Raw genomic sequence first — 24,842 nt, 5'->3', positions numbered from 1 at the left:
TCTAAAATGAGTTATTATTCGCGCTATCTCTTTACAAATTATATGCTCCTAATACGAAATCGCAAAATTGTCTGAAAATTCTATCAATATCTAAGAATTTGTAGTAATATCAATGATTTTGTACCAGGAGAATATAATTCATAAAGAAGTGGCAGGATGAAATACCTACTTAAGTTACGTTCCTTATCCTACTAATCTGTTTTACCGATTTCTAGGTTTGCAGAAATTTTGTACTAATGTTTTAAAGCTTTACACTTACTTATGCATACTTACCTCAGAGAATAGAGTGTGGGTATTGGATACAGATTGGGTATCGATTAGGCACGGATTGGACACGGATTGGACACGGACTGAACACGAATTAGGCACGAATTAGACATGAATTAATAGTTTCTTTGATCTTTCACTGACAGGACACAGATGGATCCTGGCAGACTCGAATGCCACTTATTTATATATATATTCCGAAAACAAACCTGCCCCCAGGTCACCATCAACAATGCAACAGTTCCTAGCAGGGACACAGTCCGATACCTGGGCATGACCCTGGACAGGAGACTAACGTGGAAGACACACATCTCAGATAAAACGAAGCAACTAAAGGACAAACTAAAAAAACTCTATTGGCTCACGGGCCGACACTCCAAACTAAACATACAGAATAAAATTACCCTCTACAAGACCGTAATAAAACCTGTCTGGACCTACGGAATCCAACTATGGGGAACAGCAAGTAACTCCAACATCGAAATACTACAACGATTCCAATCGAAAACGCTAAGAGCCTTAATAGACGCAGCTTGGTATGTTACCAACGAAACCATCCATCGCGACCTCAACATACCTACAGTCAAAGAGGAAATAGCAAAATATAGCGACAGATATAGCAAAAGAGTCAACAAACACCGAAACCCCCTAATCACTGGACTACTCGATACGACGGACCAGATTCGCAGGCTGAAGAGGCACTACCCGCTAGACCTAAACGTTAGATTCATTTAGTTATCCAAATTAAGCATATGCACTTACTTATAATACTTATAAATTATACCTATCTATAATAAGTATTAACTTATTGTAAATAAACAGCCATGTCACTGCGCCACGCCAGAAAAATTACTGAAAATTCTCAACGCGAGAATTGATTGTAATTTCAACAAATAAATAAAAAAAAAAAACTTATTTATATTAAAACAAGTGCCTGTTTAAAAAATACATTGTCTACATATGTATGTAACAAGCATATATTATTTAAAAAAAAAAGAAAAGAACGAGTCACAGTTCATTTACTTAGCTATTTAATGTAGCGAAGGCAACTGGAGCTTTGGATCTGGTCCTTTCGACATTTGCTCGGAGACTGGCTGAAACCGATCAACGGTTCAATGTCGGGGAATGTTTAGATTATCGGCACATGGTCCGTCGCGATTATTGACAACTGACACGGGTCCTCGAGAAAGGTTTCCACGTTTATCGCGTACAATATAAATAAAATGTGTAATATCTAACTAAAATGTCTTTAGAGATCTAAAAGAACATACCATTCTATTCTTGGAGATTTAATTGCGGATATGTAATATTTTTACATACAATTCACTTGCCAATTAACGTCAAATTGAAAATCACTGTAAGAAACAATTCAGACAAGTGTCAGTCTTCCTCTATCACACCCGCTTTATACCAGCATTAGCTCCGCCCTCAAACGCCCGGTTATTTTAAAAATTGCCTCGCAATAATTCAGGTACGTGAATTAGATTTAATTCGAACATTTTCATGAACTTCGATACTTTATATTTTGAGTGAACTGAGGTGCCAGACATTCAAATGAAGTTTAAGTCTATCGAAGCCAGTCGATATTCTTTATTCTTTATTGAATTGCGAGTAATTGACGCGTACCTCATGATAATTGAATTGAATATAATTTCTCTATTCGCCATATCAAATCCCAAAGAGCATAAGAAACACTCTGATTTTGTTCTAGTCGGTATTTCAGAATCCGAGAAACAAAGTTCCAATTTGATATCACGTCGAACGTCTGTCCTTAGTCAGTGATATAACTGAAGTTCATATAATAACAGCTTAATGATTCTGTTTATTACATACGTTTTCTCGTTCATATAATAATAATTTACATTCAAATAAATTAATTTTGTTCAAATAAACGGAACACATTCAAACGAACTAATCGTACTCGACATAATATTATAAATTGTAGAGGGTGTAATAAAACCTTCAAATGGTCGGTATTACAGAATGTGTGGCGTGGTCACAGATGAGACGTATGTACCGTAGATATGACGCAAAGTACATCTTTATCGCTTTCTACAATTGAGTTATATTATAGACGTATAGTTGAACTTTAACCAATTCCCATATAATATCAGCACAGATGTGTATTTAGGCGATGATCCTATATTTTCAAAATTGAATTCCTTCGATGGATTGCAGGATTTATCATTGGAGTAATTTTGGATGTCGGTATCTCATGTGCCTGGTTGAACATCAACGAATATTGCAGATATGCTCGATTGTAGCGTTGCATACGATTGGCGAATATTGCAGTCGAGGGGGAAGAAACAAAAAACAGAACTGTTAAAGCGCCAAAGGTTGCACGCGAAGCGGCGCCACGCCCGCCCCACCATATGGGACTTTTATTCAGAGGGGTCAGAGGGGAGGCAGTTGGTCGGCGCAGTCGCTCGCCGCGTTTTATGCAACCAGTCTTGCTTCGGAGCGAGTGAGTCTACTCCAGCCTTTGACAGACGAGGAAAGTGTGTGTAGTGACATCGGTGTCTGTCTGGTCGCTTCTCGCTGATCGCTCTTGTTAATTGCACGACCGACTGTTCCGTCGAGACAACTGATTCGGCTAGATCCGGTTTTCTTCGTAGTTGAGTCAGGACACGATCGTGTAAACGTCCGTATTACGTATATTTTCGTCAGTTGTGTATACTGTCTTTGCCGGCAACAGCAACGCAAGGTTTAAAGGCGGTGTCGGTTGTGTATTCGGCACCCTTGGCCATCGTGCAAAATTTCACCTACCGTCTACTAATATAGCTGAGAGGTATACGGGTTGCGGACTCGCGTGTACCGATCGGAGTGCCAGTGCGACGACAATCGGGCGTGCTAACACGGGTGTATTATCCACAGCTGTGTACATATATTATGTGTGTATGTGCGTAACGTGCGCGTAGAGGAAAACGAATTGGCCGCTATCGGTGGAAAGAAAGGGATAGAACGCGAGAAGAGGGTGGGAGAACGAAGGCGGCCGTGAATCCACTATACGCGGCTACGTTCACGCCGCCGCGTATTTCACACGGCACGACACGAAACAACAGCACACCGTCGGCCCAGGCCTACTGAGGAGAGAGACGAAGCGCATCTGAATACCGAACGAATTATTACGAATTCGTATAGCATTGACGCGCCTTTTGGCGCGTATAGCCTCCTCATTCGGTCGACTTCTTCGACCTCTCCGTTGCTACTATGGCGGACGACGAAGTTCTCTTCGACGAAGTTTACGAGCTCTGCGAGATTATCGGCAAGTGAGTAACGAATTCGTGAGAAAGAATGAGACAGCTGCGCTAGTACTATGTAGTATGAGTCATGACTAGGGAGAGGGAGCAAGTGTCAAAATGCGAAACAATTCAAAGGTAAGGGTGAAAGAGATATAAGATACTATACTTTGACAGGCGAACGATACGGGAATGCCTATGTTACACGTTAATTCTTTGATATGCGTACCGTGTGTATAGCATAGGTTATGCGTGTTCGTATTGAATCTGGGGACAGTTGCGCGCGCGTAAGCATGTACCGCGTGTAGAAACGATGACGTATATTTGTTGACTCAAAAGGGGCGAATGGGTAAGTAACAATGCAAATGCAAGGAAAAGGTGCGTGTTGAATAAGAAGTCTGGTCTACGTGCCTATTCATGCAAGTTTTATTTCAAGTCTTTACAGGTTGTCTCTAGCAACGTGACCCACCCTTTCGATGAAAACCCATGAACCATACTTTTACCTTTAAACTTGAATATCGTATGCGCAAGAAATAAAATGCTGTCCTTATATTTTATTGATGTTCTCACTAGCAGTTAATCGTTCATATAAATATTTTAACAATGCGGTTACATGGTACGCCCAATGTTCTGTTTATAAGTGGGTAGTATTTAGCAGTTACGAAGAAAAGCGAATTTTAAACTACATCTAATAATAGAAAACAAGTATTTTATATTGCGTACTTTTGAAAGTTTCATTCTATGAATGGAAAGTAACGTAATAGCATCTTATCATCGTATCAGTTGTATAAGTGCGCACTCTGAAATGCTACTGATAAAAATACCAGTGTAACGATACAACTAATACATGAATATCATACATTAATATTTGTATACGTTTTTTCTAGTGAAAAAACTTAAATGCCTCCATTTTATAACTGACACAGTATTTTTCTAAGAGTGATAAATATAGGATAAAAAATTTAGCAGTTAGTTCTCATTTCTTCAAATTTTATAACTTTTTAAAAACATAAAATTTCGAGATTTGTATAAAACAAAACCTTCAGAAGAATAACTTTTGCAATATCTGTTTATCTTTGTATTCTTTTACGATATAAACTTTTTATTTTATATTGCAGAGTTTATAGTATTCGTTACAATGTGAAAGTAAAAAATTTATAGATTGTCTGATTTTGTACATTTTGTTTTTTATAATTTACAACATATTGGAAATTAACTTTTTAATGATGAAAAAGTGAAAAACAAAATATTATAGATAGTTATTTCTTTGTATGTAAATAGAGATTCATTGTCGTTAAGAGTGAAAAAGTGATTTTGATATATTTCCTATATTTTTTATTCTAAAAATTAAAGTAGGCTCTTAGTATATTAAACCTTTATTAAAACATTTATGTTAAGAATAAAATCTTAAGGAAAAAAGATGTAAATTGTTTATATAATGAAACAATGAAAAATAGTAAGTTATGTCAGAGGAAAGAAATAGAAACAAATGTGATTCTGATATTTGCAATTCACATTCATCTGTCCGTACATAACAATTTATAATTCACGTACATAGCATCTGTCCCTGCTTTGATAAAATTTTCATTTTGTAATCGACGCTTTGTATTACACAATATCATTCACAATTTTTTATTTCAATGCTTGAAATTACGCAGTTTTGTCTCAATGAAATGTAACAAAAGAAAAAGGATATAAAACGAGCTCAGTAATAAAATACGAACCTACATAGAACTGCGCATTGCCCTGATACTTTATATTATTTTTCAAATGTGATATACTGAATCATATATAGGCTACGAGCAATACTGTCACATGTTTATAGATAACACGTTAGTTTCAACTTCACTCTCGTTCGATGGAACATTTCAAGAGCTTCAGATCGTGTAAAATCCTGTGACGAACATGCTATTTCGAAATTCTCGTTACATGACCATAAACCCTCTAAGAAGTAAATTCACATTAACTTCCATTAATTCCCTTTGCTTTCTTTTTCTTTTCCGTAGCACATGAATTTTAATGTTGATTAAAAATTCGATTTATCCGAGTGAGCACTTCGACGAAAAAAAATTGGAATTTCAAGAGCTTCAACTGGCGTAAAATTCCGTGATGAACGCGTTATTTTGAATTTCTTGTTGCACGACCACTAGTCTTCTAACGCTAACTATTATAAATTTGAGTGAACTTCCATCTATCGCTTATTATAATTTCATTTCTCATTTCTTCTGACTGTATGCGAATTTTAATGTTTATTAAAAGTCCAATTTATTTGAGTGAATGCATTGACGAGAAGAAATTGGAAATGTGTATCTGAGAGGCAGGGAGAGGGAAAAAAAGCGTGGAAACGTTGCAGCACATACGTTTCCCTGGGCTCGATCGAGCGACCCCGGAAGAGAAGAGTTCCAATAAATACACGAAATTGCAGTAGCAAGCCTTAACGCTGGCACATACCAGGTAAAATGCAACTTGGCCAACACTTCTTTTACGATGCTCGCCCTACTTTTCATCCCCCTCGTAACTCAGTCGTCGAGGGTCGTGCATACAACGGCTCTGTCTACATGTTTTCTGAGAAGTTAGAGTAAATTCTTGATGATGGAATTTGCCCTTGAACTTAATTACAGCCGGTTGTCCAGCGTGTTGGACTTAGGAAGTAGCGGAAGCAATCGTTATCATACATTTCTCTTGATGCGTTTGATATGGCACGTATGCTTTTTCTTCAATGGATTTGTTGGTTGAGCAAATATCAAGCTCAAACGATCAAGTTCAATGTAATGAGATACTGAACAAGGAAAAAATCGAGGTCGAAGTGGTCGGTACGCGATAGGAATTGTATACGAGAGAACACGCACTCTTGGGAACATTATATTTATATTTCGGAAATTTCTATATTTGTAGTATAATGGAGAGACTGCGCAATGTTGTAGCGTTATTTTTTCAGTTTCATGCGATTTTTAAAAACAGTACCAAATTGTATATCGTTGAAAATATTATTTAGTATTTGCAATATTTTCTAATATTTTAACATACTGGAAGTTTAATTTTCTTTGTAAAAGTCAAGAAATATAGTGAAGTTATACGTGGAATACATGGAATATGATTGTTAAATACCATATTTTATCATTATTAATTCCATGAATGCTCCGTTTTATTTAATAAGCTTCTTGCGATATCAAACGATACTCTATATGTAATATTACGTTACATAATTTTTCAGAATTATTTTTTACAATGTCTTTGCACAGAGATATTTCTCTTACGTAAATCTTTCTGTATAGCGATACAATAGGTTGTATTAAAATATTTTCTACGTTACAAGTACATATGTACTTAAAGTTTGTGCATTGTGCATTCATCACAGAGCGCACCTTCGAGCGCTCTATAAATACAAAACCGTTTTAATGGGTTTTCCCTTCTAAAGGATTATTTGTATCAAGCGGTTTCCTCCCCAAAGTGCAAATTTCTCGCTAAAGTTTCTCATCATTTGGGTTATCCGAATAGGTACTCTACATAAGTTCTATAATTATATCTAAAAGCAAAGTAGAACAGCAAAGATTATAGAATTTCGATCCAAAACAATTAATTTTTTCCATTATGTTATCACATATCAAATTATTTATTTTTCTATTGAAAAAAGATTTTTAAAGTTATATCAAAAAATTCGAAAAAATTATTCATTTCGATTTTTAACTTCTATTTCTAGAAATATCTTTTGCTAGTATCAGCTTAAAGCACATCATATTTACAAAAATGTGTTAGATGCTATTTTATGAAAATCTAAGATAAGATATAAGTAATTAATTTTTGTCTACAAAAAATTATTTATTAAGTGTAACTTTTCAAGGAATCTGTCTGGCCTTCTTATTTGTTCTTTTTATGTACATTATACGAGTAATTTATTTAGTACCATAGCAATAGGTGCACTATTCGTTTCTTACATGTATGTAGCTCTTTGGCATATCGCCAATTGTTACCGATGATGTGAAGTTGGATTCTGCTTAATAGAAACGAAGTGTCATCGATCCTAATGAATCGCGTCTAAAATGGAACGATACAAAGTCGACATTAGCTAAATGTTTGCGAAATGTTTTTGTTGCAATATATTTTGTGCTCTACATTTTCTAAATGTATCTTAAATAACAAAATTTATATATACCTTTTTATTTATTACTTTATTAAATATATATTGTTAATATTACATTATTATTACTTCTTTGAAATACAATGTGATTATAGAAAGAAGTAGAGTAAAAACCATAGTTTAACAAACAAGATACGAAAAACACAAAATTCTTTTAAAACTCTGGTGTTAATATCCAATAAAGTGTCAGAAATGCATCTGAGATCAACTTGCTAGGAAGTTTTTGCTTGATATTGGTCAAGTATTTCCCTTTTAAGCACTCATACCCTTCCTGTTGATATATCGTGAGTCCAATATAGTTCCATTAAAATATCGACCACATCCGACTTCGATAGCCTGGGAATTGATGCTTGAAGATTATAACAGACCAGAACGAGATTTCCCAAGTGATGTCGCATTAATATCATTGCTGTCAATCTGTTCTTGAATGCATGTTTTAAAATAAATAGTCGTCTAAGATAATCGACGGTACAAAATAGTGGTCGAATTTCATGAATTTCTTAAGTACTATGCATCCTACAGAGATTTTCTAAAGAGTTTAAGGATAAATAATCGACTTGCCCTTTGCCATTACCATCTTTGAACAGGATATTGATTGTATGCTGGTTTACCATTATCCGCTGTGGTCATTAGCCCATGAATGACTGTATAAACTTCGATGTCCTAAGAATAGTTTAGAACGAAACTTCTATGTTCACCTCTCTATCTACCTCCATTGACGGTATTCCATTGAGGAACAGCATTTAAGTACGAGCAGCTAGCGTTATATTGGACATTACATAGCTACGTTTGATCGACATGGTCAAAAAAGGAAGAAACTATATTCTAAATTAGTACAACTTCTTATGATATCTGAGAATTAAAAAAAATGCAGTAATAGTTGCAATTGCTTGAAGTTTAGAATTGCTACATAACTTAGATTTAGTTTAGACAAAATTGTGTTGCATTGTCTTTTTTTCTTTTTTTTTTATTTAGTCGAAACGTATGATTTAATGACACAACGATGGTTGTAGTTATATCTGACCCAGTTTTTTGTGAGAGGATACCTATATTAATGAAAAGTTGCAAATATTTCGTGTATTCGGAGCAACTGTCCGTGAGTGAAACGCTGAAAGTGGTTTTCTTTGTTTCCGTACGTTATAAATAGAGGATATAACGGGTATTTGTGGAAAGCAATCGTATTTATCGCGGATCTCATACATGGTATCAATTCCCCGAGGATTTTTATTCTAAAATATTGATAGGTTCCGATGACTGGTCGGTGTGAACAGTTTTAAATTACCGTAATTCTTATACCTATACTGTGCTTATAACTATTTTTACTAGAGCTACGTGATGAATACGTTTTTAAAAAATATATAAAGTTGTTGATTTATTATTTCCCCAAACAAGCCTGAGATAAAATGTTATTAACGATCAAAATTGAAATGCAAATGACTGTTATCCATCCTTGGAATCATTAAATTTGTCAGAACGTGTCAAATATGTAAATAAATTCAGTACAAATAATTTCAGCAAATGTTTGTTGTTATTGATATATGTAAATGAATTCTGCGATACGTTCTATTCAAATTGATAGATCATATTTTCTTATGAAAACAGATTTATAATCTTTTAAATAGGCTATAAATTAAGAAATATAGGTTGCTGTGAAAAATGTCCAAAAATATAAATAAATATTACATTATTATTTTGTTAGGCAATTAATATGTCTAACAATGTATTTTAGGTGATTCAATAACCTGTAAATAATGTGATCTTTGTATTCATCGATATTATCCCCTTTTTGCTTGAATCGCTTTTTTAATTCGTTCGCCTGTTTATGATGTATTGATGTTCTGTTCACTTCACGATCGAATTAATTTTTTATTCGTAGTAGAATTCAAATCCAGTAGCTACAAAGATACGTCTGTGCATGTATTAAATCGTTCATAAATAATAGTTTTAAACAGCTTGTATTTTGTATATAGGATTAATTTATTTGTCAAATATAAAGCTTCACAAATTTTCATAATTTGCATACTTTAACAAATCATACGCATTTCTCATAAAAATTAGTTTTGCATTAGGAAGAAATTAATTATCCTAGTCGTTCGTAACATCTAAAATACCTACTTTGTAAACTCAGATTCTAGATACAGTTTGATATAGTTTGATAATCGTTCGATTTACAATTCACGTAATCTTTCGATTTTATCAATACTATTCATCATTACTTAGATTCATAGATTTCTAGTAGATTTTATTAATAGAATTACCTACACATTTCAATTCAGCAATAGTACCTATCCTGAATCAATTTTCGCTAATATCTAACGGTAATGATTTCACACTGCTGCTACAGAATCCTCATAATAGAACTACGCATTAATCCTACACTAATTATTTCGTTGAATGTTCGAGACATACGATGGTAACTAGAAATGATAAAGATATTGACGGTTTCAAGGTGTTAACAGCAATAGGAGCTTACTGTACAATGCTTTATTTAATGTACGTCAGTTATTTAATGTATATCAAGGGCAAAATGTATTTTTGTCCTGTACGTGAAGGATGACAGACTTTAGAGCTAGGTCGATGCGAGCGTGTAGTCGAGGATACTGAAGTGAGAAAGTTTGATCCTCTCCAGTTCAGAAGTGGTATTGAATTGCTGAAATCTTCTTGGCAGATCACGGGAAAGATCACTATGGATGCAAACTGACATTCCATTGTACCAAATAAATTTGGAATTTTACACTTTCTATGTCAGGTGTCAAAATTCTCCAGATTTTCAAGCCAGTAAAGTAACTATGTATATTAGTTAGTTATGAGAATTGAAGATTGTGATTTTCATTTTTTTTTTTTTAATAGAATAATACGGTGAATCATTTCCTTTAATGAGTAACAACAATTAGTACAAAGAATTATTTCAAGGATCTATTTTGCTTTCAAAACTTCCAATATCGTCACGCTGGTTTATATCACACTTGGAAAAAAAATTATGCAAATAAGTATAATGAATTTATGTATCAAAGAATATATTCTTAGAGTTATGTTGATAGTATTTACTATGAATATCTATGATATATTTGAATATATGAACGCAATTGCGGTTCAAATAGGAGCAATTGTTATTTCAATATTAAAGGTAAAAAAAACCTCCGCATAATCGTATGGTAATACAAACGTAGATTTCCCATTGGCATTCTAAATTCGAGAGAATAATATAATTCTCCTTTTCAGCGTGTAATATAACAAATTGGCAGAGGATTTATTAAGAACGGGAACAGCATCTAAACTATTTATCGCGTTTTGCATATGCCTTGGATCTGACTTGGCTAATTTTTACGAGATACATATGATACTAATTTAGATGTAGAATATATTATAGCGCCGGTTTAGTAGAAGAATCATTAGAAAGTCGTAAATTTGAATATATTTGTAAAAATTAACTTTAACAATTTACTACTTTGTGGATAGTGATGACAGAAGTATCATTATTTTACCCAATAAAGTTATTTGACGAAAGAAATGGCACAATTTATAGAATTGTTTCAACCATCTTGTTAATAGAACAATATTTTATTAGATACTCCGAGAATCTAAGATTATTATTTACATTACAAAAGAGCATTTTTATATTAATCCTTAAACTGTAAAATGGATATTCCATGCTATTTCGGGCTATTTCGACCGGGTTGTGTTTCTCACAAGGGAGTAGGTAGAAAACCCTTTTTTCTCCCCGTCTAAAAAGTGTTATTTGGCGAAAATTTTGAGATAACTTTAATTTAGAATGTTTGAAGATGTTATATGAATCTTTTGGATTGTCTTAACATATGTTGCCTACTGAAAAATTCATTGAACATGAAAGACCCACGTTTACAGTTTGATGGTACCGTAGAAAACGTTAACAAATGATTGTATTATTAATCGCTCCTTGTTTCAAATCGATATTCCTGAAAAGTTTCCTGTATAGTTCTATATCACTCTTTTACAAGTGTGCTTAAGATCTTAGGATCTATAGTTATTTGAAGGAAGAATTGTGCAAATGTTTTTCTATGACGCTTGTGACTCTAATTTAATGTTTTAATGTTATGAACATACAGAGATCTTTTTTATTATATTTTTCTTAGCTAACGTTATGTACTCTTCAACAAGGTCTTGAGCTTTGTACAATGTCTATATATCTGAAATTGCCGTTTCGCTTCTTAAAACATGTAAGCTTTAATGTCTGGCCGACTTTATGACTTCACTATATCTTTTCTACCGACGGGTAAGCGTTTCTCAGCTGTCTGCAACATTTATACAAAACTAGATACGCTCACATCCTCGAAGCTTCTTTATAGCTTCTCTGTTTCATAATACATAATAAGTTTCACTAATAATTATATTCGTAAATTGCAACTCATTATCTCTACGACTTCTCGATTCTGACCAGCTAATCCGTAATTTATATGAATTCAATAACGCGGAAACAAGTGAGTATGGAGCTAGAGTATCATTGTCGATACGGCGTGGCTTCGACGATGTACTTCATCGAGCATCCTTTCTGTCTTCTCAAATGCGCCTCACCTAATTCTGTTGCAATTCAGTCTGTGGTTTTGCACAATTTCTTGTTTAATTGTGCATCCATTGTTACGTAATATCTATTCTGTTATCAATTTTGTTATAATAAACAGGAACTCTAAATTATGATTCAGGTTTGTCTTATCAATCTTACTATAGTAAATAATTGGTTCTTTATCTGCTTAATAGTGTGGAACTTTCTTTGTTTTTAGAATTTACAAATTTTGAGACATAACTTGGATAAAGAGATCAACTGATAGAAAGGCTGTCAAACTTATCTTAAGCAATAATATGTATTATATAGGCAATAACGTATATTTTATATTATATATTAGGTATATCGATAACTCAATCATTGTAAAAAGAAGTTAGTCTTGGTAAGGTCTTAGTAAGTGATTTAAATTTATAGTCTACTGATTTTGTAAGGAGCTCGGAGATACTACTTTTAATCAATAAATCTCACCCATCCCTCACTTTTCCAATTTAATTTGTCTCTTGGTGTGCAATTGATATAACGGTAAAAAATTAACATAATGAAAGAATAAATTATTTTATGTAAAACAAAGGATCAAGATTCATATGTAAATTCAAACATAAATTAATATAAGGAACAGATTAGGATTAATTTTCCACTAATATGTATATTTTAATATGTCGAAAAATTTAACGAAATATCCGGAATAATCCGAATATTTATAAGCAATAGTGTAAAGCAGGTTAGAAATTGCTATAGTTACTAAAAGATTTAATGATTTCCGTATAAATTAAGCAAGTATAAATAAAAATTAAATTATAAATAAAAATAAGCGCATATGGTATTGTGCGCTAGATAGTATTGTGTATGTGTATGAAAATGAAATGAACAGCAACGAGGCGATAACTGTTGTCAAAAATTTGTGTGATGCTTCCAGGTAGAATAGTATAACTACCCATACATACCGACAGTATGTAAAATTTCGATCGAGCGGTTGGAGTCCTGCATGGCAATCATGCATTGGATGTTCTACGCATGGTTCCGACAACTAGTGATGAATGTTAAAAAAATGCTTTAAATTGAGCATCTGTCAATACAGAATGTGAGATATATGTGAATGTGAGATGTGGTAACTCTGAATATGTAATATCGGACTTTTGGCTTTATTTTAAAATACGATATATACTATACGTAGTGCATATCTATATGCATATACTATATATGAGAACTATTTTAACCGAGTAACGTAGTATATTTTCGTTTATTTTATTAATAGAATTTGTTTTATAAATAGAATATATCTATCTCATACTTGTTAGATAATTACAATCATTTTGAACATTCACTATATCTGTATTAGGCACGACTACAGTTACTTGACAAAATTCATAACATTTCAACTTAAATTTGTTAAGATACAAATTATTCTATTTAATGTAAAATTGTGATATTATATTGTTATAGTTATTGTCCAATTTAATGTAAAAACATAAAATTACAAATCTATAACTTTTATTTTGCCAATTTAACGATGTTTGTGAATTAGTAAATTATTATATTAAATTAGTTAGTAATTTTTTAGTTAATAATTTATTAGTTTTAGTTAGTAATTAATTAGTTAGTAAATTATTGTACAAGAGGATCCATTGAATCGAATCAATTAATCAAGGTATTGGAAATAGTTATTTCAAAATAAGCTGCCAATAATAATCCACTACTCGGGACGTAAGTCTTTCGAGAACAGTCATACGAAATAGTTCAGTGTATGGGATAACAACGCTAGTAGTCCATCGTTCAGAACGAAGCACACAGTGAATTGTCATCCACTTGCTCTTTATGTCCAACCAGTTGTCCAATATTAATTTAGCGAGCGACCTTTGTGAGAGAATTGTAAACCAGAAAGGTTGTCTCGGGATTTACAATACTGAGAAAGAGATAATCCATGCGATTTAATCGTAACGACATATATACGTTATACACACACACATGTGGTATATAAACGGTATATCGGCATATTCTGCAAAAAAAAGTCAAATGATGGAGATGAAATATTTCACTGTATTATTATATTTCTATTATTGGATTACTGGACATGAAATTCTTTTTTAAATATAGTTGACCACATTTAATTAAAATAATTCCAATGCACTTTGTCAATAATTAACTAATTTCGTTATTCTACTATCACACGAAAATTCTATTTATTTCTGATACAATTAATAATATTTGTATTATAAATCTTTTTACCACTTAGTATATTTACGTAATTTATAGAAAATGTATTGTTCTTTGATGTGATTGACCTGACAAATTCAAAACCAATAATATCGTACATACGTATAATATAAAATAAATTAATTTAATATTATATTCTTTTGCATTTATCGTTTCTTTTATAGCTAATTTGTACAATACGTTCAGATGAAAAATTGTATTTAACTACAATTTTTTCTTGTGAGCTAACAACCATCCAGTTATGAAAGATTAATTCAGTACTCAGGTATGATTAATTGGCAATTTCTGCCAAGAAAGCTGTTATCACGTGTTAAAGATGGTATATAACAGTTCTGAAATGATTTAGATATTGCAATATACCCTGGATATGATTCTACAACGTAACCGTAGATTTCTTTCATTTCACGATTTTTTTTTTTAATTAAATTAGGTGTCGAAGATATCCCGTTTATTACTAACAGATCCGGAAAGATTTTCTCGTTTTAATCTACTCATACATAATCGCGATAAAAGTGAGAAATATAATTACTTAATTTTTAGTAGTATTCATTAATGAAAGCTAAAAGTCACTACCGCTAGAATGCCTTAAAAGAATTATTCTTCATTTCTCATGAGAAATACAACATTAGTGCAATTTTGCATGGAAACTACTTTTTAAGGATTTACTTTTTTACGTATTTTTATCTCTCCTTTCGAGAGGTAATTATACTTCTACTCCACAAATTATATTGTAGCATAAGTCGTAGAAGTAAAAAAAATAGACTTAAGAAGCGATTAAAGCTTGAACGTGTGCATATATTACCATTATAATTACCGTAAATTGTTTAAAGCCGTATTCCAGGACGCAAATGTAGATAATATTACCGAATAATATATATTAGAGCGTTACGATTCGAATTAAAAATGTGCCCAGATATACGTTTATTTTTTGAATTCTTATATTACTACTTGTTGTAATTGAAACTTTTGATGAGAGAGGCTACATTTTACTTTTTAAATTTATGTTTTAATTTATTTCCCAAAAGCATCTTTTGTCATTTAATTGACAATAAACGAGGAAGATGTTTTTCAATATTGGAATGATATTGAAATTTAATGTAAATAATTGCAGTCATTTTTGTGCAATAATAGCGAAACAGTAATCGATCGTTGGCCCTATTCTCATATTTTCAAATATTTGTAGCGTTTTTACTAAAGTAATATTATAACATTTTAACGATGCAATTTTTCCAATGATTTTATATTTGAATATAGTACTGGGTCATTTTTAACGTAAAACTATCTATATTAATAACATTTCTCATTTAATATTTCTCATGTTTTAAACGTTTGTACCGTTCTTATTAGATTGTTAGTAGCTGAACATTTCTAAGAATTTACTGTTGAATTTTAAACTAGTTTATTTTGAGCATTGAGTTTTTTCCATTTTCATAATATTTCTCATTGATGTCTCCCGTTATACGCTTTAAATATTCCACCATCTTTATTAAATAAATATAATATTTTAATAACTGAATATTTCATGCGACTTACTGTTGCAATTTTAATTAGGTAACTAGGTTATTTTTAATAACAGATTTTTTATTCATGTTTATCATATTGGTATTCGATATTAAATTTCAGTATCCGGTATGAAATCCTTAGATTAGTTTTTTTTTAATAAATAACTTAACTGCTAAAATACGGCGTGAAAAATATTTCTGACAGGCATAGTTTCGCCGTTAATTGAAAAAAGAGAGACTAAATTGAGTTTACTGTTAAAAGGTAGCAAATTTAGAAAAGGGTAATTGTTACAGCAAACATACAAAGTAGTTTGAACAAGAATAGAGTATCGAAAGTAGATAACTGATGTTTACGCATACAAAGTATTAAAAACATGCAAAGTCATGTATGTCAAACATCTGTGTTATATGGGCAGAGCTTATGCAGAACATATGCAAAATGTATGTAAAGTTAAAAGGGGTGCAAGCGATTTAAAGACTAAAATTCTTTACAAGCATTCCAGGAGCTTCAAGATAGCTATTTCAGTTGTTAAGGTTAAATTCGCATGGGCAATTAAAATATTGTAGTAGAATAAGTACAAACAAATAATGTAGACGATACATTCTCAGATAATGAATACTGAGTTACGCGATATAGAAGTAATGAAGTCGAAATGCAAATGATTATTTAATGAAAACAGTTACTTTACATAATATGTTATCATTAACGTTATAATTTGTTAATTAGATGATATAACATATTTACGTAAGTATTTGTACAGTATCTACTTAAATACCTGTATAATTGTACAAATTGTACATTGTATGTTCCATAAAATTCTGCAATTTTATGAAAGATCAAATTAAGGGCGTTTATATGTCCTATTAAAATAATTCTTTGTATGATTAAAGATTTTATTTAAGGAACACTAAATAGGAATGGTACGTTAAAAGCAAAGATGTGTTTCAGTCATGCTTGAATTACTCGGAATGAGCGTGTAACTTGTAGCAGTAAACGTGTGAAGTTCAATTACGATAGCCTGAGCTTTAATTTACAAGTCACGATAGGGTTAAATATGATAATTTCTGCCGTCGATACGAATACTTCAATTGCAATCTGTTTACAAAGTATATAATTTGTTTAACGAGGCAACGAAACATTATTTCTTAAATAAACGTTTCATGACATTGTAAAATGATGTTCACGAGTCCAGTTTAAATTACATCAAAATATAATTTTTGTTGAAAGACTATATAATGGTTAAATTATTGATCATTATTTCTGCTCCATTAATTTTTGAACTTCATTATTGAATCGTTATTTTAATAGTCACCTCATTAGGTTAATACCCTTAACAATTTATAAGTTAATGTACTTAACACAGTATACATGTATTACATTATGTATTATATTCCATAAAACTATTCTAGTAAAATATATGTTGACATTCTTCTCATAGTAACGAAGATCGACAAAATCACAGCCTCAATAAAGCATCTCCCATAAATGGGATATGGGCGAGGTATAAAGTTTACTGTATAAAGTAATGATATGGATGGAGCTTTTGGGATTTCATTGTTCGCGAAACCGATCTCTGACTGATGCCATATTCATCTGCTGTTTCAGGCTGGGGTATTGTATGCTTTTACTATGCCTATACTTATACCTACATTCACCCCTTGTGATCCCACATCGAATTTAGTCTTCGTGTTCTACTTCGTTCGACATTTTTCAGTTTGCATATATAGAACAAATTTTATCGTATTATAAAGTTGATTCAATAGAAAAACATTAGTATATTTCTATATATAAAGGAAGTTCCATTTAATTTACCGAGAAAAATTATGTCAGGATTAAGCTGATTAAAGGTTAATAAATCATCACTAAAAGATTATTTCTTCGATTTAGATGATACGTGGAGTACAATCAATATTTTATTATGCCTTCTTTTATACATAATGCATTATAGAATATGTAAGAGAGTCTCATTGACGATTCTGTCTTGATTAATTGACGTTTCCGCCTAGGAAGTTCTGCTAGTCTTCTGTTCCTTTTTAAACGGATCCAAGTTTTCTACTCTACGCCCACAGTAACACAATTTAAATTAAAATGCACTTTGATCGAACGTACAATTACTTTGTGCATGTCCTCATTCTATTTTCTCACTTTTTTTTCTCAAGCGTGCAACGAATTTGTAAATCATAAGTACTACATTGTTTCGCATAGATTTCCATAGATATTGGTACTCTTTAGCTTGAGCTCTTTTTCTTGGTTATTTTCTTTTTCATGACTATATAGGTATGTTTCGCAATACATTATGTCGAACAATAGCTATGTTTAGAATAAATTAATTGTCAAAGTTCGAACGAAACTTATATGTTAATGTATTATTTTGTTCGGCAAATCTGAATTTTAATTTATGAATTTAAACAAATTTCTCATATCTGCTGCATCTCTTATGTCTGTCACTAATTATTATTATCGAATGTTTGGGAGTCATATAAATATTTAATGTGTCAAGTATCATGGATTTATAAATGTAACACAGAATACTTTGCAAATTAATACATCATTTAATTCTCACAGGTACAGAACAGTATTATTTTTTTTAAATGTTTCACATCCTCTTCAAATTTAGACACTTTATTTATCTATATACATTAATAAGACAAGTTGTGAAATACAAGTTCATCGCAACGCACATTACTCAAAGAACTAATTCCACCCGGTATCTATCTCGTAATTACTTCGTTAATGAGGCTTGTCCCTGTTGTAACAAATGAATAATTTTAGCTATTCAAACATCACGACTGTTATTTTGTATAAAACAAGAACTCTCTTTAATTAATGTATCTGCTTACTTTACCTCATCAACGTGTACTTCTCTAAATACCCACAAATTAGTGACGCTTTACTACTTTATTTTATACATATAAGTAGAATGATCTTTGGCATTAAATCAAGTCGACCGTACTCTAATGATGCAACTAAATAAATCTTCTTTTAATTTTCAAACTGTTGTACTTTAACCACTGAATGAATCCTTCGCAGAAACACGACTAGAATACGGAATATTCATGTTAAAACTCCCCTTACACAATCATTACAGTAGTCTATTTGATATTTACTAAATAAACTCCCAGTATTAATTTGTCATATGACGGGGAGCAGCGAGAACTTCTATCTAGATTCTGAATTGCACAAGGAAATTGGACGCGTATTTATACGTCTACGTATGGTATACATTTTGTGTGGTTCTCTCTCTCTCTCTCTAGATAAATTGCTCCTGAACATTTGATTATGCATTGAAATGTATGAAATTAAAAGATATACAATCAAACTGTTTATGCAATTTTAATGTTTTATTAAATTTTATTAAGTCCGGAGATAGATTATATAAAAATAGAAGAATGTATAAGTTTTCTTATTTTCCGTAATATGTTACTTTAGGACGTAATTTGAATAATTTTCTAATTAAAAAATCGGATAAATCTTCATTTCTGCTTAGAAGGTTAGCCGAAATTTTTTAGGCTAATATAGCATCTGTGTTTTTAGTTTATTAACTTAGTAATTGTTTTTTTAACATAATATGACGTTGTTTTACCTTTCATTATATGTAAGATCATTTTCACGTAAAATCAGTTTCCGTCTTTATAAATATGATCTTTGAAGATGTGTTAATTATAAACATAAGCCACTACTTAAGAAATGTCTCCTCTTATAATCTCTCTTTTTATAGCTCGTTTTCTTACGATGTATTACTTCCACTTATCTTGGTTATACATCTTCAGAGAATGCTATACATCCCTTTCATTAAAAACGATTTCTTCAATACAATCTTCCTTGTTATAATATTACATTCGTTACAAATATATATAATTTATTACTATGATTTTATATCTTGGTATAAATTAATAAATTTTTCAAACAAAACATTTATTACTCAGTTTTTGAATTAAGAAATATTCTTCAGCGTATCTTTTAATTGAAATTTTAAATTGTATATTAAAAATTTGCGAGTACATAATTACATTTCATCGAGAAGCGGCGATAATAAAAGAAGTATTTATCATATGTTGAATATGAAAAAATAAAGAAAGCCGTTCTTTTGTAGAGTACAATGCTTTGACTCTCAATAGCAATTGACGTATTATATACCCGGAGTTAAATAAACTTTTGATTAAACCTTTTAATGGGTCACTGTAAAGCAATCGTCGGCTTTTTCTTCTTTTTTATTAGCTTTGTCCATGCATTTCTGGGAGTCGCTGAATTAACCGTTGTATGCAACACAGTGAGCGAAAATTTAAAAATCGGAAAAGGTCACTTCACAAACTCGCGCATCAACTTTTGATTGGCGTTTTAATTACTACCACTTAAACTTCAATTCTCGTGACAAGTCGCATAGGGAAAAGCCTAGTTTTTTCTTCCACGGTCGAGTCAATGGCTTTAGTTGGCAGATCTACTATATTCTAGAAAATCGCTTTCAGCAAACTCGTTAATCCATCGATCTTAATATTTAAGGGGAAAGGTAAACTTTTAACCAAATATTTTATAAAAAATCATTTAAAAAATGGATCGTTGTAAATTTATAAAATTTTAACTTCGAATTGATTCTTATGAGTAGCCTTGCATATACTTCTATTTGATTTACAAATATTGGAATAGTTTGGAATTTTAGAGCCTACAATCAATCTATTTGGTCTCTCGTTTACTCGAGAATAAAGAAATATTATACATTTATATAATTCTTTGCATTTTTTAGCTTTTTTCTTGTGAAAAGTTTTATACATCTACTGCTGCAATATGCAGAATTGCAGCACAAAGCAAACGAACTACATTTACCTACTTAATGCTATCTGAATACAAAATATTTTTTAAGTTTAAATATAAAGTATAATAGGAACGTTTCAGACACAAATCATATAAAATGGTGTATATAAGGCTGACTGTAAAACCTCGGTGACGTGCAATAATACCTTGATATATTAAAGTTGAAGATCTACGAAATTCTTGTCGATAGTTCCAACAAGCAAAAATAAAGCTTCCAATTTGTGTTTGAGCAAAGAGAAGAAGAAGAAGAAGTTGCTATATACGCTCGTTCCCATCGTTCTCTGGTCCTACATTCCTACATGGTATCTTCGGTTAAGACGCTTTCCTTTGATTCCTCTCATTGACCTAATTGACTGTGATCCCAGAGGTCTCACTTTACAATTGGCCGATTGTCGGTTGAAGATACCTTAAAAACCTCTATTTCTCACTTTTTTACATTAAATCTTCCTAGAAACCTGATTTTTGTTCACTACAATTATACAGATCTGCAGGATGAGTCTTCTAAAACTAACATTTGAGATATGTATTGTCAAAATTCTTAATTATGCGGGAGGATGATTTAGACAACAATTAAATGCTTAGTATAATTTCATGTGATTTTTTATTGGTTGACGTGTAGAGATTATATTTAACATTAAAACATTATTAAGCCATTCGTTTATGTGATATTTTCTTTAATGAGGAAACGTTAGTATATAGTATAATTATGTAGAGTGATGTTTTTTTAAATTAAACGTAATTTTTTCCAGAAAATGGTACAATCTAATGAGTCAGATCAAAGTTTTACCTTTCAGGTAATATTTTCTCAATATTTTACTAAAAGATATTTACAGGAATATTTCTCTTATGCTCTTCCATGTATTTAACGAAGATCGGAAAATGACTTTCTGTCTCGTTCCAATGAATGGAGGAACTGGGAAGTAAACACGTAGAAATTAAAATTCTAGCAAATTCTCAAAATCGTAAACGAATGCAGATGAACATAAGTATTAAAGAGATGCGTTCAAACCGAAAAATACGGTCGAGTGCACATCTAAATATTTGATGAATTTCCAGACTCCAATTTATTAAAAATGGAACTTTTAATGAATGAAATTCTATTCTATTTTTTTCAACGTGGGCGCTTTTAGCGAGGATTTCCTTTTATTTAATTGCAAAATGAATTAAAAAGTTATTTCATAAATATTAATTCTACTTGGACTATTTATGAGGAAAATGTACTCACTTTATTAATTCATGTAGTTTACTATAGCAAATTTTTTGTTAAATATTTCTTTTTAGGACAACATCATAAATAGTCTTCTAACAGGCAATTTGCCACGTAAGTTATTGTTATCTCGTTAAATATGTGAAATTTTGTACTATATCATAGCTTTCGAACTATATTCGTATGTTTAAGATAAAAATACTGCATGTAATGTGACACTTCTATCCTTAATGTAACAGATTTTACTTTGTCGTAACGGAAAATCTTTATTTATACTCTTTCTGTTTATGCTACTTAATGTTTCATACTTATCTACTTAATAAGTTTTTTTGGTAACACTTTTTTATACTGTAAACAGATTACGATGCTCGAAAGTTAATTTAAAGCGTCACAATGTTTGCCATTAATCGATAGCTGTTAAGTAACAACGAGGTGTCGATAATTTCTTGTAAAAAGTGGGACACGAACAAGCACACCTTCTTATTGGGTTACTGCGGTTGAAGATTGTCGAATTACTGCGCTTTTACCGACGAAAGTTGAAGTATGTCATTTTGCATAATCCATTTAATAACAGAAGGTATGAAAAGAATGGAAAGGTGCCAACTGTTTGAGATTTCCATTCTTAAATATGGAAATGTTTTCATTGCATATCGAGATATTTATAACCACGATACTTAGTCACTTATAGGAAATTTAAGTGTACCAAAACGTACAGAAATCCTTAGCAAATAGCAAGTAAGTTTTACTTGGTTTTACATATTTTTCCAAAGTAAAGGAGCTTTCTAAATGTTTATATTTGGATATCTTTCGTATGATATTGTTTGCAAAGTAAAGCATTTCTTTTATAATATTCTAGTTATATTTATTTATAATATTTCGAGATATTTTCTTATTCATAGAATGGAAGGGAACAGTAACGGAAGAATTTCATTGTACAATTATACACTGTTGTATCGAAGATACAATGGAATGTAAAGCTTGATCCTGTCGATGATATCGTAAGATATGTTAAGGTTGAAGTCGGGTTCTGCTCAGTTATCGTCTCCTTGGTTCTTGACACGAATCTTCGAGTGCCTAGGTATGAACTTTTTCTCGGTGGAGCCTTTATGTGAGAATACTTGTTGCTCAATGGAACAATTTATAATCCAGTTAAATGAGACGGACTTTAATCTTTTGTAAACATGCGTGTCCGGATTTTGTTTTACCCGATTTGCTCTGCACGACTACTCACGATCTAGATTGTAGCTACACGTGAAATAAATACCACGTACGATTTCATAAATCTTGATTCAGGATTATATTATGTTACTGTGAAAAGATTTGCAATGCAGGGATAATTAGGTACATGTTGTTATTATTACTTATTGACTTATTTGCATATTCCATTATGGATCAGTGAAAGTAATTAAATTTGATTTGCATTGGCTTGGTATTATAAATGCAAATAGTTGCCAGCATACAATGAAAGCAGAAACAAATTGATTAGATCTTACGAGAATATTAATAGTTGCTGTAGCTGTAAAGTTTACATCTATCTATATTTTAATATATATTTTTTTATTTTATTATAGTACAACGTTCTTTCTCTTTCTAAATATTTTTCTATCGGATACTTCTGAAAGATATTTTAACATTAGCTACAATGTGTAATAACAAAAATTCACACTCGAATACCAAATACATAAAACACGAAATTGGAATAAGAAAAAATGTTCTTTGCAACATATTTATTCTTTCTAGAATTCTTCTTGTAAAATTCCTCGTGAAATATTTTTCCTACTTCCAGAGCCGAATCATTTTACGATATCATGTTTTATATGAAACACACTGTGTTATTTACATATACACATATGTATGTATACCTGTAATTCGCACGTTGAATTTAATCAAAATCGGTGACCTAGATATCCGGCAATCCTCTTATAAATGCATGCATACATATTTTGGATGAACCGATTACATAACTTGGTTACTTAGCGAACTTAAAGGGTCAGCGTGCTCGAGACAGATTGCATCGCAGTAATGCGTGGGCAGTTCGATCGCCGGATAGACATCGTTCGATGCATTATGGTTTTCGCGAATTCGATGAATGCGCGCGTGGTTAACATACGGCAAATTAGCCTGATCGATATCGGCACGAATACACCTTATTCGCTGACGTGCGAATGCTAATTCAGTCATCGCGTTTATAACTCCACAATGGACATTAAGCCTTCAACACAATGAATTGAATTAATTGAAAGGTTGGACGTGAAAATTTTCAATACGGAAATGAGTTCCGAAAAATTGTTCACCGTATAACTTCTATATGTGTATTATATTGTCTTTACTTTTATACTTTGACATCGAAACAAAATAACTGTTCTTGTGTCCCATACTTAACAAATATTATTCAGTTTATCGAAATATATTTTCACGATTCGAATAAAATCTACGAATCATTATAACTGATTTAGCATATACTTAGAAATATTAATAATTTTCTAATTTACTATTTTTTAATGTCTGTAACAAGTGACATAAATGACGAATGAATAGTTTTAAGGTTTTTAGATCAATCAATATAATTTGTATCAAACTTGAGAAATTACTTGAACCAGCACATACTTCATATACGAAATAATAATATGTGTCAACAGATTTTTCAGCATACAGCATTGTTAAATTTCGATATTTTTCTATATATCATATTTACTAATGTCTAAAATAAATTAAGCATTTAATCTCAAAAATAACCACAAACGTAACATAATTTAGGACGAGTGAAACGTGAATGACATTTGGCGGTCGTGTTCTTGTTTCAGGGGACCATTCAGCGTGGTTAGGAAATGCATCCACCGGCAGACAGGGCAGACGTTCGCGGTAAAAATCGTGGACGTGGCAAAGTTCACATCCAGTCCTGGTCTAAGCACGAACGGTAAGTTC

General features: G+C 31.7%; 1 protein-coding gene across 9 annotated transcripts in view; it reads left to right on the top strand.

Annotated features, from left to right (window-relative positions):
* Positions 1-2,705: 2,705 nt before the first annotated feature.
* LOC117204897 (peripheral plasma membrane protein CASK) overlaps positions 2,706-24,842 on the top strand; it is a 264,394-nt gene continuing 242,257 nt past the window's right edge. For 6 of the 9 annotated variants that reach the window (XM_033442785.1, XM_033442793.1, XM_033442789.1 and 3 more), the window contains exons 1-2: positions 2,706-3,536; positions 24,722-24,834. In XM_033442785.1, coding sequence (XP_033298676.1) covers positions 3,478-3,536; positions 24,722-24,834 — 172 coding nt within the window. In that variant the 5' untranslated portion in view covers positions 2,706-3,477. The remainder of the gene's footprint in view (positions 3,537-24,721; positions 24,835-24,842) is intronic. The other 3 variants (XM_033442791.1, XM_033442794.1, XM_033442792.1) reach the window with 1 other exon arrangement.

Source organism: Bombus bifarius, unplaced genomic scaffold (assembly GCF_011952205.1).
Source record: "Bombus bifarius isolate JDL3187 unplaced genomic scaffold, Bbif_JDL3187 scf7180000007984, whole genome shotgun sequence".
In the NCBI taxonomy this organism is placed as follows: domain Eukaryota; kingdom Metazoa; phylum Arthropoda; class Insecta; order Hymenoptera; family Apidae; genus Bombus; species Bombus bifarius.
This window is presented reverse-complemented; position numbering and strand designations above follow the sequence as displayed.